The following is a 17,263-nucleotide window of genomic DNA, read 5'->3' on the forward strand; positions in this document are numbered from 1 at the left end:
TGATTGTGGTTCTGCGGGCATCATGTTTGATGAGCTGCCCTGGGGGCAGTGCTCTCGCAGAGTGCGCGAGCGATCAGAACCTAGGCCGGAGCACAAGCCTGTGTGGACCTTTGGATGTGGTGATTGTACCAGTTTACATACCATACACCGCCACCGAAGGTCATTTACTCATCTTATTTTACCTTAAACATGGGTAATTTCAGTTGAAAGTGTCTTGAAAGCAGGTTTTCTTGGGGTCCAGAAACGGATTAATTCACTTTCCATTATTTCTTATTGGGAAAATAGTTTTGGAATCCAAACTTTTTGCAATCCGAACAGCCTCCTGGAACGAATTAAATTGGGATTCTGGGGGCACCACGGTATAGGCAAACATCTATACTCCGATCTCGAGCGGTAGCGCACGGTCGACGCAGACTGCCACGGAGGCCGTACGTAGGTGCACGGCGGGCGTAGGGGAACCGTGCGTCGACCCTGCGTTGCCCGCAGGTAGTCACACAGAAGAGTGCACCGTACGGCGACCGTGGAAATAGTGCGGCCGCCGTAATTTTTTGGAGGTTGGGAAAATTCATTTTTCATTGAGAAGAGCTTACGGCAGCCGCACGAATAACGCAAGCCCACCGTACGCCCTACGTTCGGTCGACGTGGAACACATCTACGTCATAGCTTGGCTTGTCGAATTGCTACGGCAAACGTAGAAATGAAAAAAGTTATAACTCTGCGCTATAATTCCACGGCGCCCCTACGGCCTGCAAAATATAGCCAAATGGCATAGGGTCTCCCTGAGGCCACCTCAGTTTCTCTGCGGCCGCCGCACGTTTCTGTCAATTCAGAGGGCGTACGGCCGCCGTATCCTCGCCGTAGAGCAAATGTGACCTAGGCCTTACCGAGAGTGACTTTATGCCTTGTTTGGGGCGACTTCCATCAACAACAACAAAAAAACCTTGAGAGACGCGTGGGGCCTCTTTAGACTCACTGGAGCCTCGCTTTACCCGGTGGACCCATGCTGCGAACATTTATGATTTTGTGTTCAGGTTATTTAAATACCAATTAAATCGATACCGACAACGTCCCCAAGAAAGTCAACTGTGTATGTAATAAATAGATTGAATGCAGCATTTTACTAAGTCCATAACTCATCAGTCCCATGTTTTATCAAAGCGGGGTTGTAGCGAAGATAGGTTGTATCAAAACGGGACGTCTTGGTACCCAGTTATCGATCACTGCCAGCAGTTATAAAGTGTCAGTTCTCGTTATTTTATAGCACTGTACAAGCTATAGATTGACAAAGCCCTCTGCAGCATCATAGTACTAGTAACAAACTGTGCATGATAAACACTTGGATATTGATATTTGGATAAAACAAAGCAAACGGAACAAAAAAGTCAGATACCTGTGGCTCCAAAGATTGTCTGGGAAAGTTCTATGGAAAATAATGCTGAGGCATTTGTTGTTCCAGGTTGGTGTACTCACTCTTCTCCACCCTCTGACCTTCATCTTCATTGTTCTGCATGCTTGGTACATGCAGTGTGGCATCACTTACCATCCAATTAAAATGTGTCAGGTTAACGTCCATCATTTTGAGGTCAAGACAAGTTTGGTCAGACAGGTTCTTCACATCAGTATTGGGTGGCAGGGCAGAGACATAAGGAATGTTGGCGGAGGTTGAAAAGTCCCCTATAGGGTTGCTGTTTGAGGAAACTTGCGTGCATAGCCCAGCTGCAGTTTTCCAGTCTTCAGAAGATTGTTGGGGAGGAACCTGTGTGTCAAAGACACTAGAAACTCCAAGCAATTCAAAGAGTGCATCGGTGTCCATTTGGTCTTGTTGCCATGGTATCTGCACCATGGGTGGAGCACAGGACTGAACCGGTGACAAGTTGCAGAGGTCAAGCATTGCAGGTTCTGGAGCAAATGAAAGTGGATTTTGAACCTCCACTGATGTCAATGGACCTGCATAGAGAAATGGCACATTAAACTTGCAAAACCTCTTGAACAAAATGTGCAAACTATTTGAATTCATATCAAACATGGTCAAATGGTTAATTTACTCGAAAAACACCAGACAGACTTGTGGCTTTTCAAAATAAAAGCACGAAGGAAATTGTCCATAATAACACAAAATAAACTAGAACGACACTTGATAGAGCGCATACCTGCAACCATGCTGAACAGTTTATGTTTTGTATCCCACTGACATGTAGGATCTGGATCTGGATCTGGACCTGAACCAAAATTGAATCATCTTGTTCTTGTCACCTAACCAACTCATCCACCTAGTTTTCTCATAACTTGTCCACAACTTTTTGAGACATCATGCTATATATTGTTTTTGGCACCATCTCTAATGGTGAAGAATCACTTTTAAAGTTCTCGGATTCAGATCTTCACCAAAATCGAATCGATTTGTCCTTCTCACACACCCAACCTGTCCACCAAGTTTTGATCGAATCCATCTACAACTTTTTGAGATATCCTGCTCACAGACAGACAAACAAATGGACAGACAGGGGTACAAACATAACGTCCATCCACCTTCGGTAAGTTGCGTGCATCACAAAATAATCTCCATGGACCACCATTTTTGAGAAATATTGGTACTGTTATCAGCTTGCACAATAGTTCCATTAGACGAAACACTCATTAATCATCGTCATCATAACAAATGGCCATTTGGGTGGATAATTCAATTTTAACAAATAAATTTCAATTTAATATGATAATCAGAAAATCTTGGGACTTTTAATGATCAAAAAGGGGTTTTTTTTCTCTCATTTATAACTGGTATATAAAGTCGAGGCTGGCAGGATGTCCTGGAGATATGCACACTCATCTCAAAGCTGTCCACCCAGGGTTCGAATCCCGACCCAGCTATAAACTGTCATTCCGGTATTTCGCAGGCAGGGTAATTCATCACTGTGTGGGCTGTCCCTTGGAGGAACATTAAACTGCCGCCCCATCTGCCGGCATTAGTTGGTGGCCATTAAAGATCCTATGGTGTCCTTTGTGAAGAGTAGGTGAGGTATCGCTGGCACCATGGCGAAATTACAAATCCCTGCCCTAACTGCTGCTGGGAAGGCAATGGTAAACCACCCAGTATAACCCATGCCAATAAACTGTTTCGGCAGCACCGACGCTCTGTAACAGAGTATGGTACATCAAAATCAGAAGATATAAAGTCTAAGCTCATGGAAGAGTGCTATGACAATGGTTAGTGGGTATCACACTGTCACTGGAGCATTAAGCAATGTGTGGACCACAAAATAGGATAAACAAATAAGGAGAAAGAGAGAAGAGGGGTGGAAACTTGACAAGCTTAAAATATGTAAGTAGGTATGGGAGAACTAATCAGAATAGAAAATACCATGGGTAGGGATGGAGGATGACTTGAGAAGGTAGTTTACTGTGAATATGAAGCTCTGGAAAGGAAGAGTGAGATTGAATCCACTGAAAAAGGAGGTTCCCAAAGTGGTAGGGGAGAGGAAAAGGAATGCAAGTGAGAAGTAGCCCTACATTTTGGGAGTTTTACAAGGAGGGAACTGCTGGGAGAATGTATGACCTGGAGGGACAGGGAAGGAATGGAGTGATGAAAGAGCAAAGAGAGAGCAAAACTGGAGAAGAAGCTATATAAAACAGAGGCCACCGACCTGTCTGTGATGAGACAGCAGCAGACCCTATGTTACTGCTTCTCTGTGAGCGATGTCTATGATGTTAAGAGCTTTGCATTCCATAATATCCAGGAATGGAAGGTGTAATGTGTCAGGCCCAGCCCGGATGGCAAAGCAGTACTCAAATGAGACCTTACCGACAAAGGACGAGTGCACTGTGAGAAGCATAGATTTATCAAAGGAGGACTCGAAAAACAGAAGATGCCCAGTCTGTCTCTGGCTTTGGGGCCAGCTTTGATATATGGTCTGTCTTGGCAAGGTTTGAGAGAGAGACGGAACTTATTCTATTGGTTGATTGTGGACATCGATAGTTATGTTCATTTGATGATCCTTCCAAAGAGACAGGAACATTGCGAGATTTGCCTGGATTGAAAGACATGTACCACCAGAACCTGCAGTTACACCAGAATCTGAAGCAGAGGGAAGTGCTGCTGCCTGTTTGTAGGTGGGATGCGGAATCAAATGGGATAATATGAATGCAACTGTGGAGGCGTGGAGCCTCAGTATAAATTTTCTACGCGATGATCAGTCCACAGAACAACAACCCAAGTTTGCTACGAGACTGCGATGTATCCTTTCGTTGTCTATCTCTGTAAGGAGAAGTGAATTCTAGCAGAAATTTTCCTGTAAGGGTCTTTGCTGTGCCTGGATGGGTTTGAGGGTTGTGGAGAAGCAGCTGAAACCCAAATCCTGTACAGGTTCCTCCTGATAACTCCTTCTTTGCTCTTTACTTATTCAGGTTCCTTCTTGGTCTTCATTTGAATATAATGTGGAATATCTAGCTTTTTCAACAATGCGATTTTAAATTTGTTAAGTGAACCAAATAGTCTCACACAATCTTATACCTGATGCATTTCATACACCAGGACATTGCAAATGGAATATTGCCTATCAAGCGAATAGCATCAGTAACTGGCATTCAATATCAGTCACTAACAATAGATACAACATAAAATTTGTGAAGATTATCCAACAGTACCAGGCCATGTCAGATCAAAGGGTTGCTTGATATTCATTGCCGAAGGCCACTGCCCCCCGTTCATTTGACTCTCGGTAACCTCGCATGACTTCAGCCAGGCGTCAGTACCTTGGACTTCTGCAATCAAAACAAGGATGAAGCCAGTTTCTGATTACAAATGGAAAAGCTTAGATCAGCAATCTTGTACCAAGAGTTTCCATTCTCTTTATAGGCCACTGTGGTCTTCCCAACAGAGTTCTTAAAAATACAAAGATGATGCGTGCTATTCGAAACTTTGAGCAAACGCAAGGCAATGGGAACTCACCTGATGAATTTTGAGGTCTCTTTTGATCTTCCATGTAGGCCTGATGAAAAGTAGCATTTGCTGGATTCACTTGGCACCTGAACCCAAACATTCCAAAACAACAGCATTCATCACATTGGTCTTCTTAATTGTCTTTTTTTGAGGTTACCTATCGAAAAATTTTAACATTTGCAGTTTTTCTGAGGGTAATTTCCACAAGGATGAAAAGGGTGTTTGTGGTTTATAAAATGACAAAAGTTTTGATGAACCAAATGCAGTTTTTATTGAAATACCAAACAATTCTTCATTACCTCTGCTACTGAAGGTGGACGGAAGTTATGTTTTCACCCCTAACGGTGTCTGTCTGTAAGCAGGATATCTCAAAAGGTTGTGGACGCATTCAGACCAAATTTGGTGGACAGGTTGGGTGTGTGACAAGTACAAACTGATTAGATTTTGGTGAAGATCCAGATTTGGATACTAGAATTTTGAAAGTGATTCTTCATATTAGAGAGATAGGGCCAAAAGCAACATATAGCACGATATCTCAGAAAGTTGTGGTTGGGTTATGACAAAACTTGGGGTATGATTTGGGTAGGTGACAAGAACAAACTGATTAGATTTTTGTTGAGGTTCGGATGTAGATCCAGCCTCTCAGTGGGATACAAAACGTAAACTGTTCAGTACTAGTTATGAGCTCTACCGAGTGCCAATCTCACTTTATTTGCATTGAACGGCAACAATAGTGTCAATAATATTAAAAATATAAATTTTGAGCATAAAATTTATGCAAACAAAAACCTTTGGATAGTGAGGAACAATAGTCTAGTTGTTGTCGGTTCAGAAGGAAAACAATTTAAATAAAAACAAACCATGGGCATATTCATGGTTTGATAACTCAAATTTCACCAAGAGTATCCCAAAAGAAGCCTTGATTTTTGCCGCTGGTTTTGAAAGCAGACAAAACGCATGTACTTTTCTTGTTTCAAAAAAAAACGAACATCTCAAGCGGTCCTTGTCAGGTTGATATATGGGACTTGCTTCAACTTCGATAACATACCTGCAGGGTGGATATATTGGTGGAGAGACCTCTGTTGCATCAGGGCTGAGTCCTGCTTGTGAATCAAAGCTGCTGAATCTCCGATAGGTAGGTTTGCTGCTGATGTATTGCAAGAACTTCATGGGAAGAAACAGAATGCAGAGTACCCTCATTAGTGCAGGCTGGCAGGTGGCCTCAAGGCATGCACACTCGCGTCCAAACAGTCTCGCATGGGTTCAAATCTCGGCCCAGCTATAAACTGTCATCCTGGTGTTTCACTGGCAGCGTGATTCATCAATGTCTGTGCCGTCCCTTGGATGGACGTTAAACTGGGCGTCCCATCTACTCACATTAGTTGGTGTATGTTAAAGATTCCACGGTGTCCTTCACAAAGAGTCGGCAACCTATCTCCAACATCATGGACAAATTAGAAATTCCTGGCCTAACCAGCAGAGGGAATTGCATCAGCAGCACAGCCATGCCCTCAACCAATGATGCTACCCCACAACCTTGTGCCACATACTGTATGAAAAAAATAAGAAAACCCTCATTCGTCTCCGATATGAGCAAGAAGCCACCAAGAGTGATTATTTTGTAAAGAAAACAGTAGAATCACAATAATCTGCATGAAGATTGAGTAAGCATGCTCATATATACATGAGTGGTATTTTAGGAACTGTGTGGGAATAGGCAGCAGAAAATAGCTATAGGAAGGGAAAAGTTAAGAACATTCGATACTAACGCCAGGAGTTTAAATAATAATAATATGGAAGAGCTTGAGACCAAAGTAGATTGCGAGGAGTACGATGTAGTTGCAGTAAGTGAGACATGGTTTAAGGAGGACAGTAACTGGAGGACAGGATTAGAAGGCTACAAGGTGTATCGGTATGATAGGAAGGATAAAATAGGAGGAGTCGCAATCTGGGTAAAGGACAGCATTGCATCAAGAGAAAGGGGCGACATTAAGGAGGCATTGTGGAAGTCAAGAATCCACACTGCAAAAAAGGCACTTTATGGATGGACTGCACATAGTTTAATGTGGAAAGCAGACCTAATTTTTTATTTTATTAGATTGATGCATCTATATGAATAATCATGGGGCCTGCTCTGCCATATCTCCTGAAAAACCTCCGAAAATTTTATTTTAGAAGGGTCCAATTTCCACGACGTGTCAGGGAACGTATTGACTATTGCACATACAGGGTGTTCTCCAGGGTGTTCATACAGGGTGGAACGTATTGACACAGCGTATTATTTTCATCCAAAAACAAGAGGACTCCATCTTATTTTTGTCCCAAAACAAGAGGGCTCCGTCTTATTTTCGTCCAAAAAAAGAGAGCTCCGTCTTATTTTCGTCCAAAAAAAGAGGACTCCGTCTTATTTTCGTCCAAAAAAAAAAAGAGGACTCCGTATTATTTTCATCCCAAAAACAAGAGGGCTCCGTCTTATTTTCGTCCAAAAACAAGAGGGCTCCGTCTTATTTCCTTCCAAAAACAAGAGGGCTCCATCTTATTTCCGTCCAAAAAAGAGGTCTCCGTCTTATTTTCGTCCAAAAACAAGAGGACTCCGTATTATTTTCGTCCAAAAACAAGAGGACTCCGTATTATTTTCGTCCAAAAACAAGAGGACTCCGTATTATTTTCGTCCAAAAACAAGAGGACTCCGTATTATTTTCGTCCAAAAACAAGAGGACTCCGTATTATTTTCGTCCAAAAACAAGAGGACTCCGTATTATTTTCGTCCAAAAACAAGAGGACTCCGTATTATTTTCGTCCAAAAACAAGAGGACTCCGTATTATTTTCGTCCAAAAACAAGAGGACTCCGTCTTATTTTCGTCCAAAAAAAGAGAGCTCCGTCTTATTTTCGTCCCAAAAAAAAAAGAGGACTCCGTCTTATTTTCGTCCCAAAAAAAAAAGAGGACTCCGTATTATTTTCGTCCCAAAAACAAGAGAAGAGAACTCCGTCTTATTTTCGTCCAAAAACAAGAGGGCTCCGTCTTATTTCCGTCCAAAAACAAGAGGGCTCCATCTTATTTCCATCCAAAAAAGAGAGGGCTCCGTCTTATTTTCGTCCAAAAACAAGAGGACTCCGTATTATTTTCGTCCAAAAACAAGAGGACTCCGTATTATTTTCGTCCAAAAACAAGAGGACTCCGTATTATTTTCGTCCAAAAACAAGAGGACTCCGTATTATTTTCGTCCAAAAACAAGAGGACTCCGTATTATTTTCGTCCAAAAACAAGAGGGCTCCATCTTATTTCCGTCCAAAAAAGAGAGGGCTCCGTCTTATTTTCATCCAAAAACAAGAGGACTCCGTATTATTTTCGTCCAAAAACAAGAGGACTCCGTATTATTTTCGTCCAAAAACAAGAGGACTCCGTATTATTTTCATCCAAAAACAAGAGGGCTCTGTCTTATTTTCGTCCAAAAACAAGAGGACTCCGTCTTATTTTCGTCCAAAAAAGAGAGGACTCCGTCTTATTTTCATTCCAACAAAAGAGAACTCCGTCTTATTTTCATCCAAAAGCAAGAGGACTCCGTCTTATTTTCGTCCAAACAAAAGAGGACTCCGTCTTATTTTCATCCAAAAAAAAGAGGACCGTCTTATTTTCGCACTCGCTGAGCCGATGTTGCTTTTGACTAGACTACAAAATATCTGGAGGAATTCCGATGTTTTCTTGCCTTTTTCCCCACTTGGAAAAAAAATGCCATGTTAAGGTGTTCCATTACCAATCAGCTTGCTATCGCTTGCCAAGCCAACCATTCTTATCAACCGTTTTATTGGAGTGCTTGCTTGAGTGATTAAGCCACTTGGAGAGTGCTCTACCAGCTGATTGGGCATGGAACACACCCCTGCACTTTCAGAAGTGCGTTCATTTACCAAGAGTTTTATTTTCTTATTCTTTTGTATACATAAACGAGACTCGTGGAAAAGCTAAAAGTTTATTGTGGAGCACTCGCCAAGTGGCTTAAGCACTCAAGTAAGCATTCCCATGAAACTGTTGATAAGAAAGCTGGCTTGGCAAGCGATAGCAAACTGATTGGTAATTAACACACCTCAGCACATGTACAAAACCGAGGACCCTTTTCTGGTTCTGCCACTTCTGTAACGAAAAAAGTTAATTTCAGGTGATTTCCCCCTATTGTTGAGCTTTTCTCGCTTCCCAACACCGCTGGGGTAGTTTCATTTCATCCTTGGGACAGGTGTTCTGATTTTAAAAATGGCAACGTTCCGCCGTGCACATGGGTTCGTCTCTTTACTAATGAGGGTGTGTTTTGTGATCGTAACATAAATTGTGGTGTGGATTTGTTAAACAATATCGATATGTATTCACATTCGGAATTACACAAATTGTGTTTATTGTGATTGTTGTTGCATTTGTAAACATTAAACGAAGCTATTATTCCACTTGCTTTCTCTACTATCCTAACCTCACCCTCTAATTTTGTAATGCTGTAGTTAACATCAGGGAAACCAGTTAAACATCAGGGAAAACATTTTTGATTGATTCATTACGTCACAGTGCTTGCTTTCCTTGAGATGGAGCATTCCCTTCGCGCTGTGTTTATTACCACTCACAAGGTGATGTGTTTTATTGGCAAAGCGAGACCCCATCCTCGGGAGCCCTGTCTCAAAAGAATGTGAACCACGATTAGTTGTGTGGAGCCCCATGTTATTGCATGGGTTCATACATGACCCTTACCTCTGCCAGGGACTCACGTTGAACCCGGAACCCACATTAAGCTCGGGGGCCCCCTTGAGCTTGGGGCCCTGTAGACGGGCCCGGCATGCCCGTGTGTTAATCCGCCATTAGGTACCATGAGTCATGCATGAAAACAATATTTAAACAGTCCGGTACACAGCAACAATGTGACACAACCATTCTGAGTAATGATGGCCAATAACCTATATTGATGACAAAGTGTCTCGTGACAAAAACACGATCATTTTCCTAAGTGTGCTCCATTCTAAATCCAGAGATTGGTTGTTGGAAACTGATATGCTGAACACAAGCTGTAGATCCTCTCTATTTAAGAAAAGACTGAATGAATACTTCATCAGCCATGGTGAAAAGGTCATGATAGTTCCACAAAAAGGACAGTTGTCAATCATATGCTCATCGAGCATGTCAGTTGGTTCTCTCCTTTCCAAGGTTGCACAGATGAAAACTCTGTTCTTGTGTATGTCAGCTTGGCTGCTGGGTAGCTATCGTTTCTTGGAAGCACAGCTGTGCCACTGATGCTGTACCCCTCTCGCAGTACGCTGCTACTCATTTTGCCGACCTCAGTAGGATGACAAGCTGAGTCAACCCCACCTGGTGTTAATTCAGCAGCCAACAGGTTTCGAACTCAGGACCCTAGGATCCATAGACTGTGAAAAGAAAATGATTGTGTCCCATTCAGCTAAAATGATAGAGAGATATTAGAGACAAGGCCCTGGAGATGAAGCAGCTGAAAAATGCAGATCATACAATTTCCATATCGTATGAAGCTGCTTCTGATTGCATTCCAATTTCCCTCTATAATGATGGAGATGGTGGAGGAGGTGGAGGTGGGAGAGCGTTTAGGATCAAGTGAACGCAACATAATGTGTGCAAGGAGTCTCAAAATAATTAAAGTTCAGGATAGTAGAGTAAGGCTACTCGATTCCAGGAAGGCAAATTTTGAGGGTATGAGGAGAGAGCCAATAGAATACATACTGTAGATTGGGAGAAGCTAACAAGAGGCCAATCAACATCAGATAAATGGGTAACCTTCAAGGAGCAAATGTGCAGTGTACAGAGGTGTATTCCAGTAACGTGTAAATAGTCCAGTGAAAGAAACCAGGGTGGATGAGCAGAGAGGTGAGCAGTGTTATTAGGGACTAGCAAAGGTACCCGGTGTTGCCGAGCAATGCCGGGTCCCTCCTCCCACCCCACCTCCCCCCCGGACTCCCACCTTACCCCTTCCCCTCCCTCCTCCCACCTCCACCATTTCCCTCCCACCTCCACCCTTCTCCTCTCTCCTCCCACAAAGGAATTTTTGCAGGGTGTATATTAAAGTGTACAGGTACACAGAATAACTTCTAAAAAAAGAATTCTCGGCAATTTTCCTGGCAGCCTCCCGACTAATTAATTATTACAGATGACAGAGTACCCACCCAGAGGGTGGGTCGAATTTTCACATTACTGACTGAAAAATGTATCATTTATCTTTTGTAAAAAGACTACAGATGTTTGTGTGGGTGCGCCTAAAAGGTTCCAGATGGTCTAAAAGGTACGTTCCAGTTGTAGGAAGTGTCTCAAGAGTCGAAAGGGTCGAAAACTCTCAAGCATGTAAAAAGAGTCAAAAAGGTCCAAGAGGTCTAAAGCTCCAAATGGTCAAAGGTCCAAGCTGTCTGAAGGGTGCAAGGGATTTTGAGGGTCTTAGGAGTCAAAAGGGTCTTCAGGGTATTGAAGGTATTAAAGGGTCTTCGAGGTCGTAAAGGGCCTTATGGGTCTGTGTGGTCTCAAGGGTGTTTCGGGTCTTTAAAGGCTGAGGTGGTGGATGAAAATACCCTTCGGACAAATACAATACAAACTGTGCCAATTTTGGTGGTTGTCAGCCCAGCGGTCTTTGCAAACAACGCAAACATGCAGACAAATGGACAGACAGCTGGATGACAAATTTTAATTATTAGACAAGCAGAAAACATTAAGGATAAGCAGAAAGTACAAAATAACAGGACGAGAGTACGACTCATCAATAATGGTGTATACAAAGGCTGCTTTAAAAAATAAATCGGCAAGGCAAAAGAGAGGACGAAAAGGATATGGCCAAAAATGTTAAACGTAACAGCGAGACATTATTACCTCCCCCCACCGAAGGTGGACTGAGGTTATGTTGTTGGTGCATGGCACAGAATCGGTGCATGGTGATGGTGAGATGGCAGGCTTATTAAATATGGTGGTTGTTTTGCTTCAATATTTACACAAGAACAGTTTGGGGAACTTCCAATAGCTGAGAGTATCTATCTCAGAAATGAACAAGGGCTTCTTGAGGAGATTCATGTAGGAGTGGAGGAAGAAAAGAAAAAGCTAGGAAGTCCCTGTCCCTGTCTTTGTCCTTGTCCCTGTCTCTCTCTCTGTCCCCGTCTCTGTCCCTGCTGTACCGTACTCTTCACAGAGCATCAGTACTGCTGAAGCAGCTCCCTGAGCAAGGGTTATACTGGATGGTTTGCTGGTGCCTTCCCAACAGTAGTTAGGGCAGGAATTTGGCAAGGGGGCCGGTGATAGGTTGCCTACATGTCACAAAGGACATTGTGGGGTCTTTAACATCCACATTCCACAAACGAACACTGGCAGACGGGACACCCATTGAACGTCCATCCGAGGGATGGCACACACATGGAGAGAGTATCTATGTGGAGGAGGTGGAGGTAGGGGAGCACCCTTGCTCAGGGAGTATCACCCTGCTTGTGTAACACCAGGATGACAGTTTATAGCTGGGCCGAGATTAAAACGAGGTGAGACAGCTCAGAGGTGAGTATGCATACCTCTGGGCCACCCTTCCAGCCCTGAGGAAAACTAAAGGATGATAAAGCTCCAGGGCCAGACAATATGTATCTAAGGGTATTGAGGGAGGTGGCAGAACAGATAAGCGAGATGTTATCCGATATCTTTAATAACTCACTGGAGTCAGGACAGGAACCTATAGGATTGGAGGATTCAAATGTAACACCAACATTTCAGAAAGGATCCAGAGAAGAATTTTGGAACTATGGACTTGATGGTTTGACTTCAGTTGTTGGAAACGTTAATTAAGGAACAACAATTTAAATAAATACAGACTAATTAAAGGTCGTCACCACGGACTTACCAAAGGGAGGTCTTGTCAAACAAATATTGGAGTTCCATGAAGTAGTTTCTGCCTAGGTGGATGAGAGAAGTGCAGTGGATATAGTACAACTAGATTCTAGACTTTAAGAAGGCCAGCCGCTACCTGGTACCACCTCGGAGGTTGTTAGCCAAGGTGAGGGCTTGTGGAGTGGCTGGTCAGGTAGCTAAATGGATTGCAAACTGGCTTGTTAATGGGAAGCAGAGTGGCTGTGAGTGGGAAGATGTCTTGCTGTCTTGCTGAGAGGATGTATGTAGTGGGGTACCTTAGGGATCAGTACCAGGATCATTATTATTTTACATAAATTATTTGGACAGTGTGGTTAAGATAGCTTTCTAAATTTGCAGATAACACAAAGCTAAGATGTAGAGTAGATTGTGGGATAGTGGGGGGGAGGTGGGGTGGCAGTGGTGTGTTGTGATCAGATTCAAGAAAGTATTGATATTTTCATGGATGAGCAAAAGATTGGGGATATAATTTAACATAAATAAGTGTAAGGTGTTGGGGATGGGGAAGAATAATGAAAATAGAGATTACAGGATGCAAGGGGTAATTATGGAGCGTGTCACACAGGAGAAGGATCTGGGGTGGTAATAGATATGGGAGGTAAAGCAGGCAGCACAGTGTCAGGCAGCTATAGGTAAAGCAAATAGGGTTTTTGGTTGTAATCGGAGGGGGATCATTTATAAATCAAAAGAGGTGGTGTTAACATAGTACAGGAATTTGTACAGGAAGTAGTTTCTGTGAGGTGAGTCGTTGAATTACACACAGTGAAGGCCACATCTGGAAAAACTGTTGCAAACAGTGAAGAAGGAAAATGAAGAAGCTGGTTTTCATTGAATCCTAAAAAAGGACGAAAATCTTGTCAACTGGGAAGATCGATGTGTTCAGATTAAGTGATGACCATGTGGAAATAGTGGAAAGTTTCAGCTTCCTGGGTTCTATGATTGAAGTGAGTGGGAAATGTGGAGGAGAAATTAATAGACGGTTGGCGTTGGGGAGAACAGCAACGTCAGGGTTGATAAAGATCTGGGAAAAAAAAGTGACAATACAAACCAAGAGGAGGTGGGTGAATGCACCGGTATACCCAGTTGCAATGTATGGATGCGAGTCATGGACAGTGAAGAAGAAAGAATGGATGAAGATTGACAGTTTTGAAATGTGGTGTTGCAGACGAATGGTAAAAAAAATTCCATGGACTGCAGGAAGAACGAACAAATCAGTGAAACGAGACCACCGTGTACATTTGAAATGCTAATGCTGAAACAGAAACTCTCATACTTTGGACACATCGTGCGTGCAGAAAACGGAAGTCTGAAGAAATCAACCGTGATGCTGGGTATGGTTGAGGGAAGAAGAGGATGAGGCAGAGAATGTATGTGTTGGATGGATGGGGTAAAGGCTGCAACCAAGCTGTCTCGGCCAGAGCTTCAGGAAACAGTGTAGGGTAGGGATGTTTGGAGAAATCTGATCATGAATGTCACCAGAAGTTGCACACGACTTGACGGAACTACATAACATCTGCAACATTGTGTACTGTTTTGGTCACATCTGAGGAAGGACATAGTTGCATTGAGGGAACAGTGTAGAACTAGATTGATCTCAGGCCTAACTGGACTCAGCTATAAGGGTGAAGGAGACAGGAGTTTTTACATTCGAAAGATGATTACAATGGGATATGATGGAGATGTGATATAAGAGAATGAATGGGATAGACAAAGTAACTGCACAATAACTTTTCAGCAGAAAGAACACCAACAGGACATGGGGTCACAGTTTATGAGCAAAGAAGAAAACAGTTAGGACGATGGTAAGGTAAGGGTTTTCACTCAGGGAGTGGTGAATGTATGGAATGGTCTTCCTGCAATAGTATTGACAGTAGAGTCAATGTATATGTTTTAAAATAGAATTAGACAGGTATCTGGAAGTACCGTAGTTGGGATATGGGGGTACACAGGGCCACTGCAAGGGTATCCCCCCCCCTTTTTTCCCCAGGGGACCACTATTAACTTTCGAAAATGCATATTGTGTATTAGTTTGAATAAAACGTCTGTGTTTATAATTACAGATTTGTTTTACATGAAAAAGGCAAATCTGATACCGATTGTATATTGTCATTGTTCTTCACTTTTAACAAGATATGTACTCAAAGAAATGCACATTGTAATGTGTAATATGGATCACGTGATGTCATATTGTTGTGGTGCCGGGTTCGGTAGTGAGGACGAACGCCAGAGGAGCAGTTGGGCCGTCTCCTACCGAACACCGGAATTGAAAGGTCGTCACCCCGGATAACTCTTGAGTCGACGGGTCACTTAAAGGACCGTGATCGCCAATATTTTGACGGCGTGAGGTCGGTCCACTTGTCCATTCCAATTTACCTAAGTACTCACGCTGTCTAGCTACTGGGGAAGCCACACCCTGGGCTGACTTTGTCCGAACCGAGTCGCTGTTCAGATCGACTTCGGATCGAAGGCACCGACTCGGATCCGGCGGAACCGAGCGGAAGTTACCAAAGTCGCGCTGGACCAAATGAACAATTTATGGCACAAACGGCCTCCCTAATTCTCAATAAGCACCGTGCTACGCCAATGAAAGAAAGCACAGACAACGAGCTGGTACATTTAACATTTGGGGTTTATTTATAATAATCGGGAGGGAGACACAGAGCAGACTTAATCACGAATATAATATGCAATGTACAGTGAGCGAAAAGCATTTAACAATTCTACTTACAGACGGGGCCCACGGACACACACGCATACACATACACCCAAAGGAAATGGACCCCATGGGTCTTTATTTGGCCTTTCAGCTCGGAAGGAAGGAAAGCTGAGGGCAAGAGTCTACGCTTGCACCTGTCCGCCTCGTGCGGTCTGGTCGAGCTTGTCCGGTGGCGGGACTTGAACCCACCGCCCAACGCAGCACCAAGCACCAGGGACGAGGGAAAGAGCGACGGACGCCAGCCAGCACAAAGGCGGACGAGGCGAGAGATGACGAGGCGACCGGCGATCAAGCCCGAAAAAGCTTCCCCTGATCAGGCGACACCAGGCGAGGCAGACCCAGACAGAACGCGCCGATCACTCTGCCTCTCTTGAGGTTGGAGGAATTTCTTTCCTCGCCACTCGCCTCCTGATTGGATGGTTGCATCGCGCGATTCGCCAGCCGTCCCTCATTGGACAGGCCCACGGTAGGCGGGGCAACTCCCACCTTTCTTGGGCAGAGTTGGAGCTGAGGCGATTGTAGCTCCGCTTACCTCCTCACCTAAGGCCACGTGCGTAATGGCGACGGTGGAGCGAGGCGACGGTCCGCTGTTGTTGTTGTTGTAGTTGATGTATAAACTCTAAAATAACTCGTAGCACACACACGAAACTCCCATTAGACAGAAGGAAGGATTCTAACTATAAACACATACTTATCGAAATAACTAAGCTTCGGGACTGCTGTCTGTTTGTGTGCAAATGGCTTCCAGATTCGTAACAATACTGTTGCGGGCCGGGTATCGGCTGCGAGCACGACCGCTAGGTGGAGCAGTAGGGTCGACTCTGCCGAACACCCGGAATTTAGATCGTACCTTTCAGAAAACTCCGAGGGTACGGGTCCCTTACCGGACTGTGAATCGTCAATAATTCCACCATCTGGTACAGGGTTATTTGCCAAAGTTCAAAATACCTAGACCCACATGGCGAGCCACCGAGTGTTCACACCCTCGACGGCACTCGTCCGGGATGAGCCGTATGTGCGCTCGACCCGTGCGTGACCCGAGCGGATGGTCACCGAGCTTCCGTCGGTCCCAAATGCACACCACTACGGCAACAACGGCCTTTCTAATTCCCCAACACACACCGTGTTAAACCAATCAAAGAAACACAAAAACGAGCTGATACATTTAACAAATAGGGTATTTATTAACAGTAGGTGGGGAAGGAGGGAAGCACGTAAGGGCAGAGTTATCACGACTCATAAGAGATGCAAGGCAAATAATGTACAGCGAAGGCACTTAACAATTTACTACCTAAAGACAGGCCCACCGACAGACACACACAGATACCCAGAAGGACATGGACCTGTCCACCTCGTGTGGTTTGGCTGACACGAGCGAATCAGGCCAGCATCGAGATGTGGTCCGACGAACCAGACGCCAGCGATGGGATGATGATAGAACCAGGCACCAGCGAGAGGCGATGATAGAACCAGGCACCAGCGAGAGCAATGATAGAACCAGGCACATTTACCACAGATATTTTATGCCACGAAACCTGACACGTGCTGCAAACCACTGCAGTGTCCACATGGGACCTCAGGACCTCACAAAGAGCTCCCTCGGTCACCATGCCAACTTCGGCCGTGCCTGCAGCACAAGCCGTGTTATCCGAATGGCATGGCATGCGCACCGCGCATCACGCCGTGTAGTCTGCACAGCCCTCGTCTTTAATTTCGAATAA

At 44.1% G+C, this 17,263-nt stretch overlaps 1 protein-coding gene across 3 annotated transcripts in view; it reads right to left on the reverse strand.

Moving 5' to 3' along the window:
* The window catches only part of LOC147008568 (uncharacterized), a 37,840-nt gene that overhangs the window by 2,872 nt on the left and 17,705 nt on the right, over positions 1-17,263 (reverse strand). For all 3 annotated transcript variants that reach the window (XM_085864222.1, XM_085864221.1, XM_085864223.1), the window contains exons 7-10: positions 5,985-6,100; positions 4,946-5,022; positions 4,642-4,758; positions 1,391-1,947 (exon numbers count right to left, since the gene is read on the reverse strand). In XM_085864222.1, coding sequence (XP_085720348.1) covers positions 1,421-1,947; positions 4,642-4,758; positions 4,946-5,022; positions 5,985-6,100 — 837 coding nt within the window. In that variant the 3' untranslated portion in view covers positions 1,391-1,420. The remainder of the gene's footprint in view (positions 1-1,390; positions 1,948-4,641; positions 4,759-4,945; positions 5,023-5,984; positions 6,101-17,263) is intronic.

Source organism: Eptatretus burgeri, chromosome 18 (genome assembly GCF_056783735.1).
Source record: "Eptatretus burgeri isolate ZD-2024b chromosome 18, Ebu_testis_v1, whole genome shotgun sequence".
Taxonomy (NCBI): domain Eukaryota; kingdom Metazoa; phylum Chordata; class Myxini; order Myxiniformes; family Myxinidae; genus Eptatretus; species Eptatretus burgeri.